The sequence below is a fragment of the Urocitellus parryii genome, chromosome 11 (genome assembly GCF_045843805.1).
Source record: "Urocitellus parryii isolate mUroPar1 chromosome 11, mUroPar1.hap1, whole genome shotgun sequence".
NCBI classification, from domain to species: Eukaryota; Metazoa; Chordata; class Mammalia; order Rodentia; family Sciuridae; genus Urocitellus; species Urocitellus parryii.
In genome coordinates, this window is record NC_135541.1 from 115,183,592 (window position 1) to 115,199,566 (window position 15,975).

Below are 15,975 nucleotides of genomic sequence, written 5' to 3' on the forward strand. Positions count from 1 at the left end.
AATTAAAAAACAGGGCTGGGAATGTAGCTCAGTAGTAGAGTGCCCTTGGGCTAAATCCTTAGTACTATAAACAATCAATCTGTGGCTGAGACAGGTAGGGCAAAAGTTCCAGACTTGTCTATAGGTGATGTGTTAGAGGAGGGGCACCCAGCACAGAATAGGGTCACAGTTGTGTTCCTGGAAGCCATTTCTGCCTCTCTTTCCAGAATAAGCTGTAAGGTTGCAAGAACCCCCATGGAGTCCCATAGGATAAAAGATGGGGAAAAAGAATTTCTGTTTGCTAGGTCAGCTCCAGAGCCTTTCTGTTATGCAAAATCAAAGTGAAATAAGTTTTTATAATAAGTTTTTATCTTCCAGAAATGAAGCTGGAAGATAAAAATTGTGTGGGACTGAGTGAGGATGGAAGAGATAGGTTTGGGGAAAAGCTTATCCAGGTGAAAAATGGTTGAATAGGAGAAATGATTTAAGTGTCACTGGACTACACTTGGAATATGCTCCCACTCCACCCCTCCCCCTGCCTGTAATGTTTATTTGAAAAAGGAAATCAAGATTTAAATAATTTTAGTAGTTTATTTATTTATTTACTTACTTACTTACTTACTTACTGACCCAGGGGGTGCTTAACCACTGAGCCACATCCCCAGCCCCTTTTAAATTTTATTTAGAGAAATGGTTTTGCTGAGTTGCTTAGGTCCTCACTAAATTGCTGAGGCTGGCTTTGAACCCACCATCCCTCTTAGTCACTCAGATTACAGGTGTGTGCCACCATACCCAGTATAAATAAGTTTACAGCTTATTATTAGTTTGATTTCTAAAATGTTTCTTCTGTGTTGAGTATCATGACTGGTCCACTAGGGGGCCAAGGGTTTAATCAGAATATAGAAAGACAGGATGTTGTGGTGGAAACCAACATATTCCAACTTGAGTTTTCAGAAATGTAGAAGTTATAGATGATGACTAAGTTCAGGGTGTGGCTAGGGTGAAGGCTTTTGAGAAGACAGATACAGAGGGAGATAGAAAGTACAAGAACAAAACACCAAGGTGGAGCAGAGGCTCAGAAAAGGATCCTCTGAGAGAACCACACTTCAGAGAGCTGTGTAAGTCTGTCCTTTCTGCTATAGTGAGCTCCTTTAAAAAATCAGGGCTTTTACTTGGCTCCTATTTTGTGCTCAAATTTCAGATGCGTTGAATATCTGCTGCTTGCTGGCACTTTTCCATGGTTCTATTATACCAAAATCTCTTAAGATAGAGTTTATTTTGGGCTGGGGTTGTAGCTCAGTGGTAAAGCACTCGCATAGTATGTGCGAGACCCTAGGTTCAATCCTCAGCACCACATAAAAATAAATTCATAAAATAAAAGGTATTGTGCCTATCTACAACTAAGAAAAAAAAGTTTATTTTACAAATGAAACCTAGAGAGGATATTGTTCAGTCATACCACCAAAGTATTTCAAAGCTGGTGTTGTATTCAAATCCAGCATTATTTCATTTTCACCCTTTATAGTCACCTCAAACTTGTTAAGTCCAAAATTCATCATCTTTGCCCTTTCCTCAAATATGTTCCCCCTAAGTTTTGCTCATTAAATGACACCACAGAACTAGGAATGCAACTCAGTGGTAGAGTACTTGCCCAGCTTGTAAGTCCTTGGGTTTGCTCCCTAGCACAAACAAAAACCCTCATTCATTATCCACCCTTTGGTTCAAGTTAAAAATCCAGGAGTCATCTTGGAGTCCTCTAACTTCAAGACTTGGCATAGTCAATCAGTCACTGAGTTCTCTTTGCCTCTAAAAGTTCTCAAAGGTAACTTCATCCAACCCAAATGCTTTTTTTTTTTTTTTTTTTGCTTTTTTTTTTTTTTTTTTTTTTTCCTGGGAATTGAACTCAAAGCTTTGTACATCAAGGTCCACCACTGAGTTACATCCTCAGCCCCCAAAGTCTTTTAAACTTGAACTTTTCTTCTTTTCTTTTTAAAATCATGCTGGTGGTGCTGTACATATTGAGCCCTGGCATAGGCAGTTTCCCCAGCTGACCAGATCCTAGGTGATCTTCAGTATGACCATTGCTTCTGGATTCTCTAGCACTTTTGGTATGACTCAGATGCTGTGCTGGGTCATTTTACATATCCAGATCCTTCCCAATGGACAGATGAAGAATTAGGCATCCCTCCTGATGATGAAGATTGAAAGTATAGACTCAACTCTTATCAAGAGCAAGTGAAAATTTCAAGAAATTACAGACTTCATATTGTACATTAAAAGTTGTACGTGGGTGCAGGACACACACTTGGAATACAAGCAGATTGGGAGGCTGAAGCAGAAGGACTGCAAATTCAAAGTCAGTCTAAGCAATTTAGTAAGGCCTTGTCTCAAAAATAAAAAGGGCTGAGGATGTGGCTCAGTGGTTAAGCGCCCCTGAGTTTGTTCAATCCCTGGTACCTTAAACAACAACAACAAAAAAAATTGTAAATTAAAGTGATTGGGGTCCAGTGTTCAGATGTAGAACATCCAAGTTCAATTCCCCAATCTTAAAAAAATATATTTTTAACTTTTATATTGTTTTTTTTTGAGAGAGAGAATTTTTTAATATTTATTTTCCATTTCTCGGCGGACACAACATTGTTGTTTGTATGTGGTGCTGAGGATCGAACCCGGGCCGCACGCATGCCAGGCAAGCGCTACCGCTTGAGCCACATCCCCAGCCCTAACTTTTATATTGTTAAAGAAAAAAATTACCCTGACACTTGCTAAAATAGAGCAGAAGACTATTTAGGGTTATCGGGGAGGTAAAAAAGACTATTACAATAAGGGAGAGAGGGAGAAAGGGGAAGAGAGAGAGAGAGATAGAGGTATCAGGCCAAAATCCTAATACAGCACGGGCAAGTGGGGATTTATAGGCAAAATGAGAAGGTCAGTGGATGGAAGCAAAATTACATCAAGGATAGGGGAATTCTAGATAAACTGATAACAGGATTTTTACAGAGGTAGTTGAGGGTTGTCAGATATCCAGTGCTCTCTTATCTGCCTTGGCAGGATTCTTGCTAAAACTGGCTACCTAGGCCCAAGAGGGACTCAGGAATATGACCTCATTAAAAAAAAAAAAAAAAAAAAAAAAAAAAGGCTCAGAAGAAAGGTTTAAAGTTTGGTTAAGGAGACAGTCTTTTGATTTCCATGTAAAAATGAGCTTATTGTTTATATCACACAAGAAGTGGCAAATGTTCTAATCGTTACAAGAGAAAATCCAGAGAACAGACACATTTACAGATCAGGAAAACAAAAATAAATAAGAAAGTGGGGGCAAAAGTTGCTTTTTTTCCATAAGTGAGGAGTAGGAGATTAACAGGATCTCTACCAGACAGGATGGTCTTTGCATACAGATTAGGTTCTTATACTAAATTGTATAATTAATGCCCGTGAAAACAGAATCATATAAAGCAGAATATACTATACACAAGGTCTTCAGGTTTCCCATTAGCCATCACTATTTCTGGAAAGCCTTTCCGGAATCTCCACGTATGAATGAGTTGCCATTTCTGGGATATCATATTTATCATACTATACTGTTTATATCCCTTCCTCCCTGCCACACGTGCCTCAGCTTTTTGAGGCAGGCACTGAGTAATTTCAAGTCCCTTACCATTAGAAACCAAAAGAATAACATATTGCATTATCAATGTAGCGTCCATTTTACTATAATACCTAAGGAAACATATTTTTACATTAAAACTGGCGCTGCCTTTTCTTCCACACTCGGTGTTTTATTCACTGCTTCTATTTCAAGGCCTGCAGATACCACGGAGATACAAAATGCGCTGCAGGAGTCTGCAACATTAAAGCCTGAGCGAGAAACAATTTTGATACTAAGTGGCCAGACACCGCAAGAGGTGTCATTGACAACTGGGAAAGGCGCTCAGCCTACCCCCCCCACCCCCCTCGGGGGATAGTGAGGTCACTGCACCAGAAACAGTCCCTCCGGCCTCTAAGACAGTCCCTTTGGGCTCTATGAAAGACGAAGGAGTTGAGCTACTGTCTTTACAAATCTGAGAGGTGGGAAATGGAATCCCAATAGAATCCCAATAGTTGGAGTTGAGATCCTCCTGCTCACTCCGCGAGGTGTAGGATCGATCCTTCGGTTCTCTCCACGAGCAAGAAACCCACCCTCGCCGCCCCCGCTGCACTCCGGCAGACGCCTCCAGGCGACGCGCTGCTGGAACCTTGCGCTTCGCCCGGCGGCCCCGCCCCATGACGCGAGGCTCCGCCCCGCAGCGCCCGCTTCCAAGATGGCGGCAGAGATGCCCGCCCGGCTGTCTGGGTGGCGGTGACGAGGTAGACAGAAGACCAGGTATGTGGGCTAGGGAACGTGGAGACAGAGGCCTCGGAGAAAGGTTCGGTAGGAAGGGAGGGTGAAGTTTGGGGTAAGGGATGGAAACAAGCTAGGGACAAGGTTCCAGAGGGAATTGTGGACGGGGACCGGGTGGGCTCATTTTGCTCGGTAGGGCAAAAGCAAGAGGAGCTTGGGATGGGGTGGGCGTGCTCGGAAAAGACTGGGTTTTAACCCCAGGCAGAAAGCCGGCCACGCCCCTCCAGGTGAGCCCGCCTAGGTACCCCGACAGTCTCTGCTTCAGCCCTCCCTGTCTCCGCACTTCAGCAGTCACCCTGTTCTCCACCTCTGTTGGGGCTGGGGAAAGGCGGAAAAGGTAAAGGATACCATCCGCGCGGTGCACCCCGCCGCGCTCCAGGGATGTTTGCTTGCAGCTCCCAGGTGGTCATTCTCCCTGAACCTGCGGAGCTAGCTCCCTGGCACATGAAAACGGAAGGAACCTATTTCTGTCCTCGTCCTGGGCTCTCCCGAGGCCACTCCACAGTCTCTACTGTCTCGCCTCTTTAAACGGGTTTTTGACAGTTCTGTCATGACGGTCTCCCTTCTTAAACGGGTTTTTGGTTTGGGATAAAACAGTGTCTTCATTTATTTCCCTGTCCCCACTCCCCAAACTAGTCCGTGATGGTGTGGTGGGGTAGGGAGTGAAGTACAACTCTGACACTATCACATTGTAATTCCACAGTAGCCTGAGAGAAAGGCCAGAGACCTGGCATTTCCAACCACTTTCCCTCACTTCCCCTGATGGGAAACTTGCTTTACCTGATCTCTGCCCATGCAGGTGGCTGGCTATTCTCGATCACTTCTGTTCCAGTTGGTCCCATATTCGCTGTTGGAGTGCTAGATGGAGCCTTTCTCTGTCCTCTGTGACATTTCCAATTTTAGATAATGCCTCACATCTCTGCCCCCCTGGGACCCCCTGGAGCCCCCATGATCTGGAGGAAGACAATTTGAATCTAGGTGAGTCTCTCTATTGCTCTCTAAAATTAGAAGAGTTCTCTAGAGACTCTTCTGAAGTGGACATGGGACTTGAATGATGTAAACATTCTTGGAGGTGGGAACTGAAAGTAGATGGTAGGAGTGGTTCGAGGGGAGGTGGACAAGAGTGAAACTTGGGCTGGAAGTGACAGGTGGTGGGGGCTGCTGATGGTTACATTCTATTTCTTTTCCTTGTGTGACCATACACTTGTGTGCTCCTTCCTATAACTCTGTTCTCTGCTTTTCTTTTTTGTTCCTGGCATCACCTTCATTCCTCTTCTCTCAATGATCTCCTTGCTGGCTTGCTCTTTTCTAGCCTACTCCCAGAACTCCTCTTTCTTCTTCCCCAGACCTCACCTCAGGATGTTGCGGAGGCTGCTGGAGCGGCCCTGCACACTGGCCCTGCTTGTGGGTTCCCAGCTGGCCGTCATGATGTACTTGTCACTAGGGGGCTTCCGGAGCCTTAGTGCCCTATTTGGCCGGGACCAGGGGCCTACTTTTGACTATTCTCACCCCCGAGATGTCTACAGTAACCTCAGTCATCTGCCTGGGGCCCCTGTAGCTCCAGGGGGTCCTTCAGCTCCTCAAGGCCTACCCTACTGTCCTGAAAGATCTCCTCTCTTAGGTGAGTGCAAAGGGAAGGAGGAGGTGAAGGAAAGGACAGTGTGTGGGGGCAGGGAGCCTTGGGCAGGTATGGAGTGGGACTTAGAACAGATTATTTTGAAGGTGGGCTGAGGTTGAGATAGAGTCTACTCTAAAGTCAGAGTTTGGGCCATGTTCTTGGATTGGGCAACTGGTTCACTGCCTTCCCATTTATGGGTTCTCCCAGCCTCAGGCTAGATGAAGTTGAGTCCTGGTTTAATTAGTTGGTTAGAAGTTCCTGTTCTCTCTCATCCCCAACTCTAACTTCAAACCCCGTGGGCAGGAGAAAGTTATAGAGCCCTACAAAGAAGGTAGGTAAATACCTTCCAGATTTTGTTGAGTTGTCTCATGAGGGGAAATCCAAGGCTTGTGAGATTTCTGAGTGAGCCTGGGGGAGAATTGAGCCCAGAACCAGACTGCCAGATCCAGAGGTATTCCCAGGCCCTGATGCTCATTTTCTTCTCCCTGCCCCTCTAATTCCTTAATGTGACATTCCCTCCCAACAGTGGGCCCCGTGTCGGTGTCCTTTAGCCCAGTACCATCGATAGCAGAGATTGTGGAGCGGAATCCTCGGGTAGAACCTGGAGGCAGGTACCGCCCAGCAGGGTGTGAGCCCCGCTCCCGGACAGCCATCATTGTGCCCCATCGTGCCCGGGAGCACCACCTACGCCTGCTGCTCTACCACCTGCACCCCTTCCTGCAACGCCAGCAGCTTGCTTATGGAATCTATGTCATCCACCAGGTATCTCCAATCTCTGTGTTACTCTTTCTTTCAAGTAAGGAAGCCTTCAGTAAATGCCACTCCACTCTTACCTGGAATAATTTTAAAAGGGAAGACTGGAATGTGGAGAAGAACCTAACCTTTCTCTTCTAAACTTAGTCCCATTCTTTTTATTCTTTTTAAAATTTTTCATTTTTTTTTCTTTTGGTAGATGTAGATGGACAGAATGTCTTTATTTTGTTTATTTTTATATGATGCTAAGAATCGAATCCAGTGCCTCACCTATGCTAGGCAAGCGCTCTGCCACTGGGCTACAGACCCAGCCCCTCATACTTCTTATTATTCTGATTAGGATACTCCTATTGTCTTGTACCCTCCTATGATTTTTCCTTTGTTGAGTGGCTTGTGCAGATTTAAAATTGGGCAGATCTGAGCTAAAATTCCAGTTCTGCCATTGTTATGTGGGTGACCTTGAGCAAGATTCTTTTTTTTTTTAAGAGAGAGAATTTTTTTAAATATTTATTTTTCAGTTTTTGGTGGATACAACATCTTTATTTTATTTTTATGTGGTGCTGAGGATTGAACCCAGCGCCCCGCGCATGCCAGGCAAGCGCATTACCACTTGAGCCATGTCCCCAGCCCTGAGCAAGATTCTTAACCCTCTAAAATGTGGAGTGGAATCCTTGGGTAGAACCTGGAGGCAAAGAGCAATAGATTACTAATATGCCACCTGTTCCACCTTGCTATTGGTTGTCAGGATGAAATGCTAAACAGCAGCAACTAAATGTCAGGCACATACTGAATGCAAGAAAAAATTGTTGAACTGACTAAATGAAAAAAATGAAAAAGATAGTTTGCCTTTCCCTGCTTTCTCCTTGTCTGGTATCTTACTTCGATTTTCCTTTTTTGCTCAAGCCCCTCTTCTTCATGTTACTTACAGAAATAGCCTGATTCCCTTCCATTATCTTCCAGGCTGGAAATGGAACATTTAACAGGGCAAAACTGCTCAATGTTGGGGTGCGAGAAGCACTGCGTGATGAAGAGTGGGACTGCCTGTTCTTGCATGATGTGGACCTCCTGCCAGAAAATGACCACAATCTCTATGTGTGTGACCCTCGAGGACCCCGTCATGTTGCTGTTGCCATGAACAAGTTTGGATACAGGTAAAGGACATAGAAGAATGCTGGGAAGCAGGAAATGGAACCATCCAAAGAAAAGAGGACAGCTAAGGGAATTGTGGGTAGGGATGTCTTCCCAGAAGACCTGTCGAATGCAAGGATCTTTTTCTCCCTAGCCTCCCGTACCCCCAGTACTTCGGAGGAGTCTCAGCCCTCACTCCTGACCAGTACCTGAAGATGAATGGCTTCCCAAATGAATACTGGGGCTGGGGTGGTGAGGATGACGACATAGCTACCAGGTCAGATTTATGCACCACTTCCCTCCTCACCCCATCCTGTAAGACCACCTATGAACATAGCCTTTCAACACCAAACTTTAGCTCCCTGGTCCTGCACTAAATCTATTCCTTTCCCTTTGCTTTTCAGTATACCTACATAAGGCTTTGCATACTACTGCCCATTCTATCTTTCAATTTTCTAGATCTGGTTAGTTATATTCCTGAGAGGAGAAAATATCAGTAGGAAATATTATCATGGAGATAATAACCATCTGTAGGAAATGGGCCTACAGATGGTTTAGTCTTGCCTTATTTATTTATTTATTTATTTATGGTACCAGAGATGGAACCCAGAAGCACTTAACCACTGACACAAGGCCTTTTTTTTTTTTTTTTTCCAATTGGAGACAGGGTCTCACTTAGTTGTTTAGGGCTTTGCTAAGTTACTGAGTCTGGCTTTGAACTTGTGGTCTTCCTGCCTCAGCCTCCTGAGTTGCTGGGATTACAGGTGTGTGCCACAGTGCCTGGCTGGAATCACATCTTTACATGAATTCTTTTTTTTTTGGTACTAGGGATTGAACTCAGAGGCACTCAGCCACTGAGCCACATCCCCAGCCCTATTTTGTATTTTATTTAGACACAGGGTCTCACTGAGTTGCTTAGCACCTTGCTTCTGCTGAGGCTGGCTGTTTACCTATCAGCAGCTTGTTTTCATTCTGGATCCTCCAAGATCCCCGCATAATCCTCCTGTCTCAGCCTCCCGAGCCGCTGGGATTACAGGCGTGCACCACCATACTCGGCCCTTTATGTGAATTCTATGTGTAAAGCACCCAACAAATTCTAAATGTCTGTTATTCTTTCAGTTCCTTCACAGGCCATCTTCACCTTTGCTTCTGTGTCAGAACTGGAACTTAAGATCCTGATTACCTGGTTTTGCTTTTTTTTTTTTTAAACACATGGTAGCAGAGGGAGAGGAGTTGAGGGTAACTCAGTAACTCAGTCACTATTCTAAATAAGAATTGCTGGGCTGGGGATGTAGCTCGGGGGTAGAGCATATGTGCTTAGCATGTGCAAGGCCTAGGGTTCTATTCCTAATACCAAAAAAAAAGAAAGAAAGAAAGAAAAAAAGGTTTGGGGTCTGCAATACCCAATCATATCATCTCAACAAAATGGTTTCTTTCCTTGTCCTTCCCAGACTGCAAAGGCAGCTCCTAGGAGCTACTTAGGAAACAAAGGTAGGAGGGCAGAACTACCTTTGCCAATTGTTTAAAGGCCCCAGGGTGCCTGGCACTGGGCCCTAAAGATTTGGATACATTCAGCCTTTACATTCTCTTCAAGTATTTCCTTTTTGCTGTTTGATTTTCTCCTACCTTCTCATACTTAGGCACTTTTTATAATCCTTACTGGTAATAATTGTTCCTTGTGTATAGAAACATGCAGTCCCTTCCTTGCTTTGCTTTTCTTGTTTACCTATCAGCAGCTTGTTTTCATTCTGGATCCTCCAAGATCCCCTCACTTTCCCCATAGGGTGCGCCTGGCTGGGATGAAGATCTCTCGGCCCCCCACATCTGTGGGACACTATAAGATGGTAAAGCATCGAGGAGATAAGGGCAACGAGGAAAATCCCCACAGGTAGGAAGGGAAAACTACCTGATAATTGTTACTAAATTCTCAAGGTTACATACTCCTAGCCAGGACCCAAAGGTCCCTAGATTCCTGGCTGTTCCTTTCTGGGTCTTAGTATCCAACCTCTAACCCTTAGATTTGACCTCCTGGTCCGTACTCAGAACTCCTGGACTCAAGATGGGATGAACTCACTGACGTACCGACTGCTGGCTCGAGAACTGGGTCCTCTCTATACCAACGTCACAGCAGACATTGGGACTGACCCTCGGGGTCCCCGGGCTCCTCCTGGTCCCCGCTACCCACCTGGTTCTTCCCAGGCCTTCCGTCAAGAGATGCTGCAGCGCCGGCCCCCAGTTAGGCCTGGCCCTCTGCCTACTGCCAACCACACAGCCCGCCGTGGTCCACACTGACTCCTCCTTGCCCACCTTAATCATGAAACTGAGTCAGAAGGGTTGTATTCTCCCTACCCTCAGCTCCTCACTGCTCTTAGAGGGATGTGGGGGAATTGAACTCTAGTACTATGTTGGGGGGCAGGGGCCTTCCCCACTGCTAGAATGGAGCTGGGCTCCTCTAGACCTGGAGGTCCCTTTTTCTAGGGTCACCTGCCAGGGCTTATGACTGTGAATCCTTGATGTCATACTTTTATGTGACAACTCCTGGGAGTCCCCTGCCTCTGGGGTAGGAGCAGGGCTGGACCCCAAGTCCCTTCCTCTTCCATGGAGACCACTCTCTTCCAAGAGTGATCTGGCTTCTCCTGGGACCTCTGTGAATATTTATTCTATTTATGGTTCCCAGGAAGCTGTTTGGTGAAGGAAGCCCCACCCTGGGCACTTTCTGCCAGTGCTGGAGTAGCTCCCTTTTCTGGTCCTGGCTCAGGGGGCTGGGATTTTGATATATTTTCTAATAAAGGACTTTGTCTCGCTTCTGCTCCCGCTTTCTGCATCCCAGGCACACTTTACGTCTCCTTGAACCCCCTCTACCCTCAAAACCATAGATGCCAGAATAGCCATACCATGCTAAGATCCAGTGACTTTTATTTTCATGAGTGGGAGCTGAGGATCAGCTGTTAGATTCTGGGCCCAAGACACTGATTGCTGCCTGGCGCCCACTCTCTATACAGTCATTGACTGCAACCCCCTCATAGGAAGCTCCAGCCAGAGTCAAGGGCAACCTTTGAGCACCCAGGAATTTCATAGCTGACTCTAGAAGGAAAGAATAAAAGGAATTTTGTGGCTACAGGTCTCATTTCCTCAGCCCTCAGCCCAGCTGCTTCCCACCTTACCCAGTTTTTGCCAGTGGCCTAGTGTATACTGAGGAATGCAGTTCTGGGAAGAGGAAAGGGGATACAGGATAAAGTTTATTATTGATTTTCCAGGCCTTGGTTGACATACAGTAACAAATATACCTTGTATGCAAGGTCTACAATAGGGAACTGATAGGAATTTACCCCAACTCACCTTGTGTAGATGGACCAAACAGTGACTTGGTGGCTCCTTCAGTCCTAATTGTGTGGCAACTGCTTCCTGTGCCTGCTGCTGGAATAGCTCCTGAGATAAAACACAGCCACTAGCCTCCAGCGTCTGTAACCAGGAACCTCCTAACATTACCTGTGAAGGGAATATGGGACTGACCAGCTTGGCCTTGCCTACAATGGGGCAAAAAAGAGCCCTTTGGAAAGCCCACTATACAACATGTCCCGCTCTCACAGTCACTCTGAGGCCAGGGGGGCTCCCATCCTGCTCAGGGAAAGCAACTGAGTCATACACGATTCCCAGGACACCTGGGTCTTCTGAGGATGGTACTAAATGTCCAAATCCCTGAAGGGAAAAAAAAAAAAAATAAGAAGGAAAAACTCCATCTGAGGCTACACCTTTTTTTTCCCCTCCATACTATACCTGGACAGGCAGGCGAGCTCCTCGGTACTGTAGGTTCACCACAGCCACAGACACAGCAGTGATGGTATTAAGGACTTGAGCCAGAGGAGCTGCCTCTGTAGGGAGCAGCTTGCTGAGTGCTGGAGGAGAACAGGCCTGATTCAGGAGACATTCATACTACAATTTTGTCAGCTCTCTTTGAGATTAGACTTCATAGGGATGATCAGCTTAGGGGCATGATGTGGTCCTGCTGGCCCAGGAAGAAACAGTTATTGCTTCATGCTGGTTGGGGAATGGGAAAGGACTACTCCATTACCTGAAGCTGGAATGGCACTAATAATGTGGTCGGCTTCCAGACTGCTATCCCCCAGAGATACCTGAGAAAATGAAAACATTTGAGAGACATAGCAATAATGAGAACTTTAAGGATGAAGTGAGATTTTTACTGTACTCTTCTCAGTTTCCTAGTAGCAGGAAAGACTGGGTGCTAACTCAGGATGAAGACACTGAATGATTGCATCATCTGCATAAAGCTCACCTTAGGAAGTGGGCCAGAGGCCGGTGTGGCTGCTCTGGAATGTTAGGTGAAGCTGGGTTGTTCCTTCCTTATCTCTGATTCTCTGACCATTTATCTTTCTACTTTTGTTTGGCAATGCTGGGGATCGAACCCAAGGCCTCACCCATGCTAGGCAAGTGCTCTACCACTAAGTTATATTCCCCCTTCTCTGACCACTTATAACTACAACTTCTTTTTTTTTTTTTTTTTACATTTAGCCTTTTTAAAAAATTATTTTAATAGTTGATAGACCTTTATCTTATTTATGTATTTGTATGTGGTGCTGAGAATCGAACCTAGTGCCTCACACATGCCAGGCAAGTGCACTACTGCTGAGCCCCAGCTCCAGCCCCAGCCCCTATAATTCCAACTTCTATCCACAGACTTGCATCAAAGGGGTCTCGGAGGAAGGTCCACAAATAAGGCCCCTAGGAACCTGGGCTAGTCCATGAATAAATAACTATTTTCTCCCCCAGTTCTGGGGATTGAGCCCAGGGGTGCTCTGCCACTGAGCCTCATCCTCAGCCCTTTTTATTTTGAGACAGGGTCTCACTAAGTTGTCCAGGCTGGCTTTGAACTTGTGATCCTCCTGCTTCAGTCTCCTAAGTCACTGGGATTACAGGTGTGTGCCCCCAGACCTGACTCTAAATAATTTCTAAGGCAAGGAAAAGAGTAATTCCAATTCTACCAGCCTTGGCCTGGCTAAACTACTTAAAGATGGAAACACTGATACAGGGGGCTGGGGATGTGGCTCAAGCGGTAGCGCGCTCGCCTGGCGTGCGTGCGGCCCGGGTTCGATCCTCAGCACCACATACCAACAAAGATGTTGTGTCCGCCGAGAACTAGAAAATAAATGTTGGAAAATTCTCTCTCTCTCTCTCTCTCTCTCCCCCCCTCTCTCACTCTCTCTTTAAAAAAAAAAAAAAAAAAAAAGATGTTGTGTCCGCCAAAAAACTAAATAAATATTAAAAAAACAATAACAACAACAACAACAAAAACATTGATACAGGTTTATTACACTGCTGAAAGTTACCCTACCTTCCAGTGCCCTTCTGCTTGGAGAGAGAGCCCACATACTGGCTGACCTCTGAGAACACTGACTCCCCTACTAGTCAGGTAGGTGTCAAGGGTCTGGGGCAATGTCTCCATCCCTCCACGGAGTGACCATTGGCTCCAGCGCTCAGCCCGGGCCTGGCGAATAAGTGCTGAGTCTGGCTGTGGGCTCTTCCCTGAAGAAAAAGCAGCAGAAAAGAATCACCAAACTAACACCCCTTGCCTGCCTCTGGCAGTCCTTAATATCTTCACTCTTTGAACCAATCTGCCCCTCACCTGCTCCCAGCAGGAGCCCCAGTATTACTGAACGATGGGTCTGCTCAGCTTGGAAGAGACTTGGAAAACAGGACCTGATGCTGAGCTCACGGCTATTGCCTGCAAACACTCCACGGCAGAGACTGTCCATGACTAGAGATGCCACCTTAAGAGTAAGACTGAGACTGAGAGGCCAAGGAATAAGCTACAGTGAATAAGCTTCCACTGCCCCTGCTTGGTAGGGAAGGATTTGAGTTTTGGAGATTAGTGGAGTATGACAAGAAGAGGGCATCCCAAATGACACAAAAGAGCCCCTAGGGTAGGTCTGAGGGGGGGGGGGATTCTGAAGCTGGTTTAGGCAGGGAGAGGTTGGAGGCCTCTGAGCAGTGTCACCTCAGGTCCAAGACGGCGCTGGGCAAAACTGTGCACAGTCTCATCAGGTTCTTTGCCCCGGGGCTTGGTCAACTCCCTCAGCCCAGCCCAAAGCAGAGGTTTGGAGAAGGGGGGTGAAGGACGGAGTAGCCCCCTGTGTGGAGGAAGGCATAGTGAAGAGGAAGCCTCCTGTATTATCTTCCCAGATCCAGGGGCTTACTTCCACTCATTTGGCCCTTTTCTGCTGGAAGGGCTGACAGACATGGAGATGAAGAAATGGAAGGGCTGCGAGGAAGGGGCAAAGCAAAAGGATGTGCAGTAAAGACGTGGGGGTGTTACCTGAGGTCAGAAGGCAGGGGGTGCAGGGCACCATCTACATACAGGAACCTGTTCTGGGCAGCTGGGTGGTCTCCCCGGACAGGCAACACTTCTGAGTCCAAGCCAAGCTCAGAAATCTGCTCTCCACATATCCTCAGAAAGAGGAGAAACTAAGCAAAGGGTCTGGCCCACCAAACTCTAACCCCTTAGTAAAACCCCGCCTCTGCAACCTCTCCTTATACATTCCACAAGCCTCTCACCAGGAGCAGAGTGCGGGCTCCCAAAACTCCGGCTGGCCGAATTCCCCGAGGTCCAAGTTCAAAAATCGCACCACCGGGCCCTCTGATTGAACGGATCCAGCCTCCCAAACGCTTGCTACCCTCCACCAAGACTACCTGGCGACAAGAAGAAGCCACTGCAGTACCATCTGGAGCCGCGGGGCGTGGGGGTTGGGCGCACCACCGGCCAGGATCCACCCAGCTTTTGTTGGAAATTAAAAAGTATTAAATGAGGCTACCTCTGGCACGGATGAAGTACTCACCTTAGGTGGACGTGGGGCTTGGCTCAAATGGTAACTGGCGGCCAAGCCGCTGATGCCTCCGCCCAGCACGACCACAGTCCGGCTCATTGGGAAACTTAGAGAGAAGGGGCGACACTGACAGACAGACTGGGAGGCACCCTGGGCTCCTGAAGCCCCGCTGATTCCACGTTCCACCCTAGGCCACCCACTGATTTAGAAGAAACTAAGGCAGAGCTCGCGGATGGGTCGGTGGACAAGCGAGGTCTTCGCCCAGGGGCCAGAGTTCATCTACTAGATAGGGACAAGAGAAAATGAGGTAGAAGGAGGCAGAGGTACGGAAACCTCTCCCCGCCGGCGCTCCGCAGGGCGAGATAAGGGCCACGCCCACGCTATCTGCCCTCGCAGGGGTGAGTAGGCAGGCTGAATGCCGGAGTTTTGAGGAGCTCTACTTCCCACGCCTCTGGAGACACCTAATACTTGAGGTCTGCCAACCCCGCCCCCGACCCCTTTTAGGTCTTTCGGACTCTGCGTCCACTCTATTCTGGCGGCATGCGGGGAAGCTTCTCTTCCCGGCTTCTGGATTGGTGGGTCCTGAAAGACCCCGGATCACAATCACCAATGAAAACACTGAACCGGCAGTGACGTTACAGGCGGAGCGACAGCAGCTGTCAGAGTTGATTCTGTGGATAGAACTAGAGGTTGACCCGTTCAGTGCCAAGTTGAAGGGAGCTGTTGTAGCCGGGCGCTTTCCTCCCTAGGGCTAAGATGGCGAGTGCTGAATCCGGGAAATAGCATTCCACAGCTGAGGCTTCCCAGGCCCAGCTAGAGTGAGAACCCTAGAGGGATTGGCCCCAGGAGCTTTGGTTGTAGAGAGAATAGACGCGGAGACTAGGGGCCAATCCGCGGGGAGGCTGCTCCACAAACAGCTCCTTGATGTTAGCAACAGTCCGGGCCTACGGGAGCTAGGGCCGCCCGGCAACGTACCTAGTGTTTGTCAACAGGGGTTCTTGAGTGCCTCACCCTCGAGGGGCAGCCCCCATCTTTGGCAAAACCCGTCTTCCCAGTGTCTGCACCAGTTTCAGGCTTCCCCGCAGCTTCACGAATCTCAAGATTTGCCTGCCGCCTTCTTCCAATACAAAACCCTCACTGCTTGGCACGAACTTCTCGGTCGTGCTCCACTCCCGACCCCTCCTCCTTGGCCCTGAGGGCGCCCCACCTGTTCAAATATGGAGCTGGGTCCCAGGAAGATTTCAATTGGACCCAATTCTGTATTTCCACCCCCAAGCACA

The 15,975-nt window shown here is 47.4% G+C and overlaps 2 protein-coding genes across 5 annotated transcripts; one reads left to right on the forward strand and one right to left on the reverse strand.

The window, feature by feature from the left end:
- The first annotated feature begins 4,154 nt into the window (after positions 1-4,154).
- On the forward strand, positions 4,155-10,641 carry B4galt3 (beta-1,4-galactosyltransferase 3). Of its 2 annotated transcripts, none has more exons than XM_026380585.2 (8): positions 4,155-4,339; positions 5,261-5,335; positions 5,670-5,978; positions 6,502-6,737; positions 7,689-7,879; positions 8,011-8,133; positions 9,640-9,744; positions 9,875-10,641. In XM_026380585.2, exons 1-8 carry the CDS (start codon positions 4,240-4,242, stop codon positions 10,146-10,148), a joined length of 1,413 nt encoding a protein of 470 aa, XP_026236370.2. In that variant the 5' UTR covers positions 4,155-4,239; the 3' UTR covers positions 10,149-10,641. The 2 variants fall into 2 exon arrangements, with proteins under 2 accessions (XP_026236370.2, XP_026236371.2); XM_026380586.2 differs by having other exon boundaries at positions 4,256-4,339; positions 5,157-5,335; positions 5,704-5,978.
- A 129-nt stretch (positions 10,642-10,770) lies between these two features.
- On the reverse strand, positions 10,771-15,789 carry Ppox (protoporphyrinogen oxidase). Of its 3 annotated transcripts, XM_026380592.2 has the most exons (13): positions 15,671-15,789; positions 14,708-14,801; positions 14,427-14,561; positions 14,188-14,303; positions 13,870-14,002; positions 13,498-13,642; positions 13,207-13,397; positions 11,929-11,989; positions 11,634-11,752; positions 11,445-11,555; positions 11,196-11,345; positions 11,021-11,063; positions 10,771-10,940 (listed from the first exon to the last, which is right to left on the reverse strand). In XM_026380592.2, the coding sequence occupies exons 2-13, from the start codon at positions 14,792-14,794 to the stop codon at positions 10,798-10,800; spliced, it is 1,434 nt and encodes a 477-aa protein (XP_026236377.2). In that variant the 5' UTR covers positions 14,795-14,801; positions 15,671-15,789; the 3' UTR covers positions 10,771-10,797. The 3 variants fall into 3 exon arrangements, with proteins under 3 accessions (XP_026236377.2, XP_026236376.2, XP_026236378.1); XM_026380591.2 differs by lacking the exon at positions 15,671-15,789 and having other exon boundaries at positions 14,708-15,265; XM_026380593.2 differs by lacking the exons at positions 14,708-14,801; positions 15,671-15,789 and having other exon boundaries at positions 14,188-14,319; positions 14,427-14,557.
- Positions 15,790-15,975: the final 186 nt, after the last annotated feature.